Below are 13,198 nucleotides of genomic sequence, written 5' to 3' on the forward strand. Positions count from 1 at the left end.
GTCCACGGGTATCTCACCTGAGTCCAAGGAAGTTCTCATAATTATGTCCAAGGGTTTGCTTACTTCCTTCGCTGTCTCCTTTAATATAACTGGATAGATCCTACCACTCTGGGTGCCTTTCTTATGTTTATCTTCAACAATTTCTCCTCCACTTTCGTCTCATCTATTGCAAAAACATCTAGCTCACTGCCAAAGTTTAATTCACCTCTGGCATTCCCCTCACTGAATAACTCCTCATGTGTGAATGTAGATGCAAAATACTCATTTAGTTTGTTAGCCACCTGAGCAGAATCATCAACAGTTGAACCATTGATATCCAGTGGGCCAATCTGATTCATCCCTCTCCTTCTAGAGTTTACACAGGCAAAGAACTCTTTGCTGTTTTTCTTTGCATCCTTTGCCAAAGATTTCTCATAATCTGCCCTGGCTTGCCTAATCTCTCTTTGTTACAGACCAGCTTATATCTATCATAGGCTTCCAAGTCACCCATTAATTTATATGTATCCCATGCATTTTCTTCTCTGCCACATGTCTCATTAGTTCATCTGACATCCATTTAGGCCTAAACCTTGAACAGTATTTCTTAGTTGGTATGTAAAGCCTAGTAGCTTCGAAGATTAATTCTTTGAATGCTTCCCATTTTGAATTTGCTGTTGGTAACATCATCAGTTGGTTGCACCATATAGAATTTAAATACTGTGCCAGACTTCCGTAGTTGCTTTCACGAAAGCAAAAACCCTTCCCTTTACCCCTGATGGTAGTTACCTCTTTGAGTAAATCCCACTTGAGCACACTGTGATCACAAGTTACTAGTTTAAAGAGGTGATACAGGATCACCTTAACAAGATTGCAGTAATAGTTCAGACACAGCATGGTTTTGTTAAGGGGAAGTCTTGTCTAACCAATTTGATTGGATACTATGATGTGGTAACAAAGGAAATGGATGGAAAAATAATTTTAATATCATATACTTGGATTTCAGGGAAAGCTTTTGATACTGTTGCACATGGAAGACTGATGTACAAATTAGAGCAGTATGGCATTAAGGGCAAGGTACTGCAATGGATAAAGGGATGATTGAGTGGGAGACGGCAGAGAGTGGTAATAAATGGATACTGCTCTATGTCAACTAATGTTATTAGTGGAGTGCCCCAGGGTCTGGTGCTGGGCCCATTGTTGTTTTGTGTATTTATCAATGATATCGAAGCAGCAGATTGTAAAATTTTTGTATCAAAATAACTACATTATCTCAAAATCTGTGGTTAGCAAGCTATAGTTGAGGAATTCCAACAAATTATTACAATTATCGATGTTTTTCTGATTAATTTTCATAAAGTAAAACTTTCTTTTAAAACAAAAATATTATATTATTATTTAAATATTTCTTTGCATTTTTATTGGTAATTTTGTTCCTCATTATCATTTTGAATGAAATTTACTGAATATGATATTTAATTTTGTAATTATTTGATTGTGATTTTTTTTTGTGACATTATACAAATCAAATAAAAGTTGTTACATTCTTAAAGAATGTCCTTAGAAACACAAATTAAATCATTTTTCCCCCTAGTTTCTAATGTAGATTATTTAACTGAAATTTCAATAAATAAAACTATTTCATATTATTTGGTCAATTTCTAGATTCTCTGGAATCTGTGAGAATTTTCAAAAAATGTGTTGACTTCTGGGAAATGTAAAACAGTCAAAAATCAGAATCCCTAGCTGAAAATTATTTGGTTATTGAGCCAATTTCATTATACCCTAGATGCAATCATATGTGAAAACCTCAACAAGGTTGCAGTTTCCAAGATACTCATGCCAGCACATCTAGTGCCATTCACATCAAAGTCACACTAAATATTTTGTCTTTCCATTTTCGAAATGGATTGCACATACAATATCCCTACGTATCTACCCATAATACAAAAATGTGTTGCTATTACTGAAGGAGCATTTCATGTAGGTATTCACAATAAAGTGGCCACTCAGTGTATAATTTACAAACAAGTTACACAATCTTACATTTACAAATAATAAACTTTTCAATTACCTTGTAGGTTAGCTTCTCTGTTGACAAATCCCATAGCTGTTAATTGTTCAAGTTGACTTCTATACCGTTCTTCAGGAGGTGCTTGACTCTTAAAAAAAAAAAAAAAAAAGTTACTATTTCTATTTTAAATAAAAATGATCCATGCAGTTTTCACTAAAACGATTCATATCTGTGTGCTATACATGACAGTAAAAAAAACGTTTGTATTCCTCTACTGGGCTCATGGAACCAGAGAACTTCCCAATTTCTTTATTATGGATTATACCAGTACAACAGTTAAAAAGGAGATATAATCCACACATGTTTGCTGTTGCAGAATGTCCATACCCATGTCTCCAGAACTTAACTATCTAAATTTAATACTTAATAAAAATTTAGGGCAAAAGCCTTAGACTGTGGGAAAATTTACAAGTTAGTGCAAATACATGTCTATATGTAGTAAATTAACTAAAATTATTATAGTGGCATTGTTTTGTTATGTCTCATAAATAAGACAAGTACGGACTAGGCTCCAAAAATTTCTATTTTGTGATGCAAATAAAGTAACTAAAGCTGCCATGAACAAGATTCTTTCAATGTGGGATACGTTGGAAGATAGAACAATTAGATTATTTGTGAAAAATCGAGTAATGGTATCTACAGTAAAAGACTGTAGACAGTTAATACAGGATCAAGAACAACAATTTGAAAGTTATGCTTCTGTATTAGAGAAGGGAAGAGAAAGAGTGAAGGAAGTTAAAAAGGGAGGTGAAACTATAGTGGCCTTCATTAAGGCAAATACAGATAAATATACTACGAGTGAACAAGTTGAAGCAGTGGTGAATGAGGATATAAGACCTTTAATGAAGAAAGTTAAAGTAAAGAGAACAAGAAAGATTAGAGATAGAGGAATATTGGTTGAAGTTGATTCTATGAGTGATCTATGTGAATTACAGAATAATAAGAGGTTGGAAGAGTCTAGTCTTAAAGTCGAAGTTCCAAAGAAACCTGGTTTAAAGATAATAGTATATGATGTGAATAAGGATATACAGAAGGAACAGTTTATGCAAGAACTTTGGGATATAAATTTGTTTGATCATGGATATAGTTTGGAAAGGGTTAAAAAGGAAGCAATTGTGAGGTCTATTTCTTCAAGCAAGGAAGTAACTGGATTTTGGAAGTGTCCAAAGAGTTGAGAGAGATATTAATAAATAAAGGAAGAGTCTATTGCCAGTAGACCTCATTTCGGGTGAAGGATATTGTCCTCATTACAAAATGTTTTAAATGTTTATCTTATGGCCATGTGGCTTATCAGTGTAAGGGGAAGACCACATGTGGACATTGTGGAGAAGAGGGACACATTTTTAAAGATTATAAAAAGAAAAATGAAAGTGCTATATGTATTAATTGTAAGAGAAAAAATAAGGATTTTTGCCATCCAATTAGAAGCAAGGAATGCAGTGAATATAAGAAGTATTATGAACAATATAGGACTAGATTAGATTATGGATAGGAGAGAAACAGAAATGAAAAAGCTAAAGGTACTGCAAGTGAATGGGCAAAGATCCTATAATGTTGCATTGCAGTTGAGTCATCGGATGGACGAAAAAGACTATGATGTCCTCCTTCTTCAGGAGCCATACATAGTTGGGAACCTTATTAAAGATTATAAAATAACTGATAAATTGTGCAGTCCGGAGTAAACAGTCAGACTGTGTGGTAACACAAATTGATGAGTTGTGTTTTACTCGTGGAGTCTGTGCTGAGATCTTGAGTGAGATTGGTAGCATACATATATGGTAAGTGTGTACTGCCAGTTCCGTGATGAATTGCAGCCTTATTTAAACTATATTGAAAAAGTGGTAGATGTATTACAAGGAAAGAAAATTGTAATTGGTACTGATTCAAATGCAAGTTCAACAACTTGGGGAAGTCGCGAGACTGATAATAGAGGAAATCAATTAGAGGAAATTGTTGATAAGCCTTAATATTGTAAATGAGCTGGGCCAGCCCTCTACCTTCAGTACTATACAAGGAGAATCTAATATAGATTTAACATTAACTACAGAAGCCTTGTGGAATAAGATATGGTGTTGGAGGGTTAGGGAGGACTGGACTACCAGCGATCGTAGATGTATCAGTTTCGAGATAAGAGACGAGAGGGTAGAATGTAATACAGGGTTTGAAAAGAGGTTTGCAGAAAGTTCTACGGACTGGCAGTGTTTTGAAGAAGAGATTACAAAAAGACTTAGAGATAACAGACAAGAAATAGATAGCAGCCTGGCTGGAGAAAGGGCTGAAAAAATAATTAGTATTATATATGAAAGTTGCTGCAGTTCTATGAGGAGCACAAAATTAAAAAGGATTGTTCCTTGGTGGAATAGGATATTAGTGGAAATGAGGAGGAGAGTGAACAGGGCTAGGAGGAATTTCCAGAGGGTACGGAGAAGAGGAATAAGTGAACAAATGGAGGATTTAAAGAGGCAATATCAACAAATAAGACGGGAATATGTTGGTAGAATTCAAAAAGAGAAGAGAGAAGCATGGCGAAACTACATAAAAGAGGAAATGAATAAGAATGTATGGGGATTACCATACAAATTATTATTTGATAGAATGAAAGTTGATCAAGTTTACAGTACTATTAAAATAGAAAATCAGAGTACGGGGGACTAGGAGTCCTCCATGCGTGGTTTGCTCTCCTCATTGTTTCCTATAGATCAAATAAGTTTGGATAGTAGAGAATAAAGACAAATCAGGAAATTAAATGAGGAATATGTGGGGGAGCAGGAAATTGAAAGTTTAATTACGGAGGAAGAAGTGAAGATAGCATTGGAGAAAGTTAAGACAAAGAAAGCACCAGGCGGAGATGCATTGCTACCCGAAGTGATAAAGAAGTTTGGTTTGAAATTTGGAAAGGAATTGGTAGAGTTATATAATGTGTGCTTAAATGAGAAAATCTTTCCTAGCTGTTGGAAGGAGGCATACATTAAAATTTTATTAAAAAATAGAGAAAAAGAGAGGACGGATCCTGGATCATATAGACCAGTGGCATTATTGACAGTTATCGCAAAGGTTTTTGAAAGAGTTGATGAATAGATTGGAAGGATATTATGATAGTAGTGGAATGAGCAGCCCTAGGCAGTTTGGCTTTCGGAAGGACAGATCTACTGAAGATTCTGTGGTTAAAATGGTGTCATATGTACAAGAGACTTTAGAAAATTAAGTCCTGGGTATATTTCTTGACTTTAAGGGGGCATTTGATTGTATGTGGTGGCCAAGAGCTTTCTAGCAAGAATGAGAAAAATGAAGTGTACTAGGCAGTTCTATGGAATTTTAAAAGATTATTTTAAAGATAGGAAAGTTACAATTGTAACAAAATATGGGAAAGTTACTCAGGAAGTAACAAGAGGCGCTCCACAAGGTTCAATCATAGGTCCCTATAGTTGGAACAGTGTATTGGATGAGCTACTGGTACAGGGGTGGGTAGGATGTGAACTGGTAGCATATGCTGATGATTTGTTAATAATGGTGGTGGGAAAGTCTAGAAAAGAATTGGAGGAGAGAATTAAGAGGGCTATGGGACAAGTGGAGAAATGGGTTGAGGTCCATAAAATGGAGATATCAATGAAAAAAACTCACATGGTTCTGCTCAAAGGGAAGCTCAGTGAAAGAAGAAGGCCAACTGCAAAAATATTTGGTACAACGATAGCATATGCCCCCTTGGTCAAGTACCTAGGAGTTTGTGGATGAAATGATGTCCTTTTTGCCTCACATGCAGAAATTAAGAGATAAAGTGAGGATGATTTATTTAAAAATTAGGAAAGTCACAAGGGTAGAATGAGGAGTGAAAGGCAAGTCAGACCTCCTCTGTAAATGTATATTTCTACCGATTGTGACATATGCATGTGGGGCTTGGGGTCCTAGAGTGACCGTTGTTGTTATTTGGTTTTTAGGAGCATTAGCAACTAAGGCCATGGTGCTCCGGGATATGCGGTGGTCATTCCCTGGCCTTTCCGCATCCTCCGTATTTGGTGGTGACGGGCTCGAACCCCGGTCTAATCAAGAAGTGTGTGTGCTACGCACTGCTGCTCCTTCCCACCTGGCTACGGAGGCGCCTCATAGAGTGACTAATAGCCATGTTAAAAGAAGTCATATTTTAGCACAGAGATTTGCCCTTCTGGCGGTGATGCAGTTCTGCAGAACTGTTTCAAATGATGCTCTTCAAGTTATTGCAGGAAAGGAACCAGTGGATCTGATTATACTTAAAAGGACAATGGAATATGCAATTAAGAATAATAAGAGAATAGAACTTATAGGAATAAAATCTTGTAGAGAAGAGGGAAGCGAGTACGGAAGACACGATTTGAAAGTAGAAAAGAAAAGGTTGCAGCAAGATATTGATTAGACAATTGTAAAAGTTTGTATATATATAAACAGTGTTTTTGTGGAGTTAGAGATTTAGTTGGAATTGGAATTTATTGATCTTATAGTTTATAGTTCTATAAAAAGGAAATGTTGAAAAAAAAAAAAGTATAAAATATAACATACAAAATACAAAAATATATTGATTAATTATAATAATAATTGTCTAATACATCAGATCCTTAGGCAATATTGAGACTTTCAATGGAAAACAATTCCCCTTAATGTGTAGGCCTCGTGTGGTGAAATGGCAACCACTGCAGCAAATGTTCTGAAACTGTAGACATTGAATACCTGGGCTTATTCAAACTACCATGAAAAATTTCCTAGTGGAAATCAGATTACCACAGTCTGCTCTAGTTTTGCAGGTTGTCCAGAGATTTAAAACTTTCAGTTTACATACCATTACTGAGTGGTCTACAATTGCTACTGGAATGTTAGAATGGTTCTCACTGAAACCTATAATATAGTATATCTTATATGTTAACAGCTTTGGCAAATCCCAACCTCAGTTATGATAACTGCATGCATAAAGTTTTAATTTTTCTCCTCCCCACATGCAGCTTTTATCTCCTCGTGGATTTGTTTTGCATATCTGCCTTGCAAATGAAGAAATTTTATAATAATTGGATCTAATCTTTCTCTACCATGCCTCCTTTCACTGTATTGGCTCTAGTTCAACTGATGGATCTAGAATAACAAATACATTAACTTATAAGACTGTGTGTGTGTGTGTGTGTGTGTGTGTGTGTGTGTGTGTGTGTGTGTGTGTGTGTGTGTGTGTGTGTCAAATCCCTAACTTAAATATTTCTAGGATAAATACCTATTGACTGCTCCTTATACATGTCCTTATTCTAGGTAACTACGTTTAATGGCAACCTAGAATAAAGATGCTTGATTAAAGACCCTTCTGTCACATCCTGACCAAGTGCCTTACATTACTCCTAGAGAGCATCTGTTCTGGAGTGCAGCACATGAAAGTTTCCAACACCATTCAACTTGCATGAATTGATGAACTTCTTTGTGGAAAAGTGGTAGACGGCAGTTCCACAATCTTATAATAATAATTGTCTAATACATCAGATCCTTAGGCAATATTGAGACTTTCAATGGAAAACAATTCCCCTTAATGTGTAGGCCTCGTGTGGTGAAATGGCAACCACTGCAGCAAATGTTCTGAAACTGTAGACATTGAATACCTGGGCTTATTCAAACTACCATGAAAAATTTCCTAGTGGAAATCAGATTACCACAGTCTGCTCTAGTTTTGCAGGTTGTCCAGAGATTTAAAACTTTCAGTTTACATACCATTACTGAGTGGTCTACAATTGCTATTGGAATGTTAGAATGGTTCTCACTGAAACCTATAATACAGTATATCTTATATGTTAACAGCTTTGGCAAATCCCAATCTCAGTTATGATAACTGCATGCATAAAGTTTTAATTTTTCATGGCTATGCATTAATAACAGTTTATTACATACTTTCATATGACATGCTGTAGCACGATAAAATATACCGATGAGCCAAACATTATGACCAGTGAGTCGTTATGCAAATAAAAGCAACTGCAGGTGAACTACGGCACATATGCAGATTGGGACACAGTATAAAAAACACCTGATACCGAGCTCCATTAATCAGTGTTACTCTTGTCCTTCAGATGGAAAAGGCAGCGGACTTAAGTGAGTTTGACAAAGGCCAAATTTTAATGGCCAGATGACTAGGTCAGAGAACATCCGAAACGGCACGACTGGTGGGATGCTCATGGTCAGCCGTGGTTAGTACCTACTGAAAGTGGTATGAGGAGGGAAAACTCAAGAACCGCCGGTGAGGTGCTGGATGACCATGGCTCATTGATGCTTGAGGTGAGTGAAGGCTTCCCAGATGGAATGCTGGTGATGGGAGTAATGTGTCACAACATACACAGTACATCAAACCCCGCTGAAAATGGGGCTGCGTAGCTGCAGGCCGCTCCGAGTGCCCATGCCAACCACAGTTCACCGGCAACAGCGCCTACAATGGGCACGCGAGCATCAAAACTGGACCTTGAGTGATTGGAAGAAGGTCGTCTGGTCCAATGAATCACGTTTCCTGTTGCACCATGTGGGTGGCCGGGTATGTATGCGTCGTTTACCTGAGGAAGTGATGGCACCTGGATGCACCATGGGACGAAAACAAGCCAGTAGCGGTGGCGTCATGCTTTGGGCGATGTTCTGCTGGGATACCCTGGGTCCAGTTATCCATGTACCGGGCACCCAGGTACATCCTTTCATCGCAACGGTCTTCCCCTCTGGCGGTGCTGTCTTTATCAGGATAATGTGCCATGCCACACCACCTGGATTGTTTGAGACTGGTTCGCAGAACATGAGGAAGACTTCCAGGCATTGCCCTGGCCTCTAAATTCCTCAGATATCAATCCCATCGAGCATCTTTGGTTTGTGTTGGAACAGCAACTCTGATCTGTGGCGTCTCAACAATGCACCTTACAGGAGTTAAAGGATCTACTGGTTACATGTTGGTACTAGATACCACAAGACAGATTCAGATATCTTGTAGCGTCCATGCCTAGCCAGGCATGAGCTGTTTTGGCTGCATGTGGAGGACCAACATTATATTAGGTAGGTGGTCATAATGTTTTTGGCTAATTGGTGTATATGAGATGCAAGCCAAAGTTTCTGGATAACTGGTCACATGGAATGCTAACCACATATAGTATAGCAGCATGCTGTTAGATACCACCAAACTAATTCATTGCAAATTAGTGCAGCAAGTTTTGATAAGTTGTTCTGCTTTTGTGCAAATGATGTTTAAGTATGTTTCTGTTGAGCATGTCTTCCGATTTTTGTAGCTGAGTAAGATGGCAAATGTTAAGGAATGGCAAATATTTGCATAAAATTTTGTCATAAACCTAGGAAAACAGCTTCAGAGACTTACAAAATGCTTCACTAAGCATTTGGTGATGATGCTATGGGTGTGACACAAACTTATCAACAGTATTCACATTTCCAAGGTGGCTAAACTTCATTTGAGGATTTGAGTGTTTAGGTCACCTGTTGTCAAGTCAGACTGATAAAAATGTTCAAAAAGTGCATGAAATCATTCATGAGGACAGATAGAGTATGATTAATAATATTTGTGATATTCCAGGCCTATGGTACAGTATGGTTGTCACATTTTGTGCCCCATTTGTTTGCTGAGTGGAAAACAGAAACAGAACCAGCTTTCTGTGTGCAAGTACTTGAAAGCACAGGCCAGACAGGACAAAAACTTCTTTACCACAGTCATAATGGGGAATGAAAACTAGGTTTGTGGTTATGATGCAGAAGCAAAGCTGCAGTCCTCTGCTACTTTGTTTCTGGGGAAAGTGGAAAAGTCCATCTCCATGTCCAAAAAAGGCTAGGCAGGTCAGATCACATGTCAAGAGCATGCCGATTGTTTTCTTTGACAATGATGGAGTTATTCATCAGGAGTTCATTCCACCATAAATCACCCAAATGCTCAGACAAATGGCACAATCAGAATTGGCTTCTGCATCACAACAATGTACCAATCCACACAGCTTTGTTAGTTCAGCAGTTTTTAGCCAAAAACAAAATGGCAATGATCCCATACCCTCCTAGTTCTACTGTGACTTCTTCCCATTTCCCAAAATGAAAATCCACTCAAAAGGACAAAGAAGACATCATGGAGATTTGAGCTGAATGGCAGAAAGTGTTGGACAACACCACGAAAGTGCAGTTCCTGAGATGCTTCAAACAGTGGGAGAAGCACTAGGATCGATGTATAAACTCTCGAGGGGATTATTTTGAAAGGAACAACACTAACATGTAACTAAAGTAAGCCTAAATTAATTTTATTGTCCCAGTCGAATAACTTTTTCCTTGTACCTCTGTATTCAATTTTCACCTTGAGGATATTTCAGTTCCTCTTGTATAACAGAGGTCAACCTAAATTGCTGAAATTGTTTTAGCATCACCAAAAATAGCAAATGTGTTGTCTGTCTAAAACTCAGGGCACCAACATGACAATTGTTCTGAGCTTTGCCAGCCTACAATCAATGATGGATAACTTCTTCTAGCAAATGTAAGTTGACCTATGTATAATGTATCAGGTCTAAATAAGCAGCTAAGCAGTGAAAGAGGCCTCATGCAAGGGATCTTTCTGTAAACACAATGTTCATGCTATACAATTTGTAACTTGTAAACAACTTTTTACATAATCAAATTTGCATAAATGTTAAGTCGAAGAAATCATTGCATTACTCACATTATTTCCACTTTGAGCCATTGCAGAGATCATTTGGGTCATAAACTGAGTAAAAGAATCTTGACTACCTGAAACTCCTGTAGAACCTAACTGTGGCACAGAACCACTAAGAGCTGAGGGAGAAGTAGTAGTAGTACTGGTGGTTGTATTAGTGGTATTACCAGTTGTAACTGTACTATTGGGCTGACTACCTGGAAATCTAATTATATTGAAGTAAAATTTTAGTCCTTTGGCCTGAGAAGTTAAAGTAAACCCTTACTATAACAAGGGCATGATAACTAGTATATGACTATAAATTTATCAATAACAAACAGCATAACTTTAATGGTAACTTTAACTTGCTAGCTAGTAATCTTAATTAAACTTGAGACTGTTTTCTATGGTACTTGTATTCAATGAGTGATCAGTTTTAAGCTGTTAAGTTTAATGGTGCATTAGCTGCAGTGGCTATAGTGCACCAAGCATAAGGTTACCAAGTCCAGTTTTAAGTACAGGTAGTTCCTGACATTGAGTTAATTCGTTCATAGCATGCACTCGTAAAGCGGGAATTTATTTCCCATAGACAATGTTGAAAACAGAGGTACCGTTCTCAACAATGAAATTAGTTAGCTAATTAGTTTATGTTTAAACAATGATTGATTTATCCAAAGAAATGAAAACAGCCTGTAAAATCAAGCAAATTATAATGTTTATTCTTCATCATCAACTAAATGCATACTTTTGTTGATCTCTCGTTGTTGGTTTGTTGTACAAGGAGGAGTCTTCTAAAGAAATACTTCAAGAGGTGTTTGTTTTCAAGATCTCCTTTCTTTATAAATTTCACAATGGCATGCATAAGCATTTTTTAATGGCACGCACAAATTGCAACTAACTAACAAGATATGTGCAAGTGAGATTGCAAATAACACGTTCGCAGGGAGTAACAAGTTTACGAAGCTTAACAAAAAAAAAAAAAAAGGAATGATGAGAAGATTCTGAAAATTTATTTATGTTTTTATATGATTGAAGATTGCAGTGAAGGGGAAACATATTTCACCATAATAACATAAAACCCACACAATTCTAGCTATTGGTATTTTCACAAATGCAATAACATCAAGTTTAAATGTTTATAATTGATTGCACTAACAGAAAAGCCCAATGAACTGGAAACTGCAAATTGCTTTACGGTCGTGACCTCCAGAAATGTGCTTTAGAAAAATATCACAAAGGCATTCAAAATTGATTCTTATAATATAACATATGTTGTTTTTTTTTTGTAGTTGTTGGCGCATAGGCTTCTGTGGCCATAACGCACCTCCCAAGGTTTTTGCATTACTTTGATCCAAGCCCGAGGCGGGAATCGAACCCACGACCTTTGGGTTGCCAGGCAGGCACTTTACCCACCTGGCTAGCCCGGTCGGCATAACATATGATAACAATGAAAGTGTAGTGTATTTTAATGGTTTGAATTGGTAACTAATAAAATTTTCATTATAAAAATGACCTTTCAGAGAGATAAATATCTTAGTTATATAGCAAAAATTTCAGCTTCTGAGGCCTTGGAATGAATAACTAAAAAACAATGTGTTATTTTATTGGGTTCACATTACAATATTTTTACAAAATGATGGTGTCTCTGGAATGGATTAATATCATAAAGCAGGGTGCACTTTATTGTATAGCTACAAGCATGGTTTGAAATGCAGGATTTATGAACGTTTATCTTTCATTTTTTGCAATTAATGTTCATAATTTCGATTTTGTTGATACTTGCTTGATACTTGAAGAAGGAAAAAAAAACTTGTAAAGCAAGAACTGCCTGTATATATACCGACCTGATGGTGAGTAGCAACCATGTGGCACTGAAAGCATTCCACAAGGATGCCGGCCCATGTAGACTCAAGCACATCTCACGGTTACCTCAGACTGAATGGAGAGAGATCCTTTTAGCATCAGCTAAAAAAAAAGAAAATAGCCTATCTTGAAACCATCCTTTTTCCAGTTTGTCCCCATAATGTGTGTGTTATTAAAAAAAAGTAAAGATACTATATGTATTTAGGTCACCAAACCCATTTGAAATGTTAAACACTTCAATCAGGTTTCTTTACAGTTGCCTAGTTTCTGGATGATGCAATTTACAGAACTCAAATTCTTGGTAAAGGTACCCTTTTGTGCTCCTAACTAATCTTGTGCTTTTCTTTGTAGCTGTTCTGAATGATTACTGTTTCTTTGACTAATACACCTTTCTCCATATTGTGCTAACCTTCTTCCTTGAATCAGGAGGGTTTGACCCTCTTCTTACTATAGTAAGTTGCAACTGAAAAGCACAGCCAATGATTACTCCTTAATTGCATAAAACAGACTCAGTGCAGGCAACTTATGACATACATACATACAGACTTGTCTAGTAATGTAGGTTTGATGACCTTAGGAGCTTATTCTAACATATTTGTCATATATAGAAAAGGTCTGCTTCCTCATATCGTTTAGCT

At 36.9% G+C, this 13,198-nt stretch overlaps 1 protein-coding gene across 1 annotated transcript in view; it reads right to left on the reverse strand.

The window, feature by feature from the left end:
• Nucleotides 1-13,198, reverse strand: part of LOC150083386 (ubiquilin-1-like) — a 237,395-nt gene that overhangs the window by 13,719 nt on the left and 210,478 nt on the right. Inside the window, exons 13-14 of the mRNA XM_090377236.1 lie at nt 10,725-10,923; nt 2,051-2,138 (exon numbers count right to left, since the gene is read on the reverse strand). Of these exons, the coding sequence (XP_090233362.1) occupies nt 2,051-2,138; nt 10,725-10,923 (287 nt within the window). The remainder of the gene's footprint in view (nt 1-2,050; nt 2,139-10,724; nt 10,924-13,198) is intronic.

This window comes from Mastigoproctus giganteus, chromosome 7 (assembly GCF_048544385.1).
Source record: "Mastigoproctus giganteus isolate SK-2022 chromosome 7, ASM4854438v1, whole genome shotgun sequence".
Lineage (NCBI taxonomy): Eukaryota > Metazoa > Arthropoda > Arachnida > Uropygi > Thelyphonidae > Mastigoproctus > Mastigoproctus giganteus.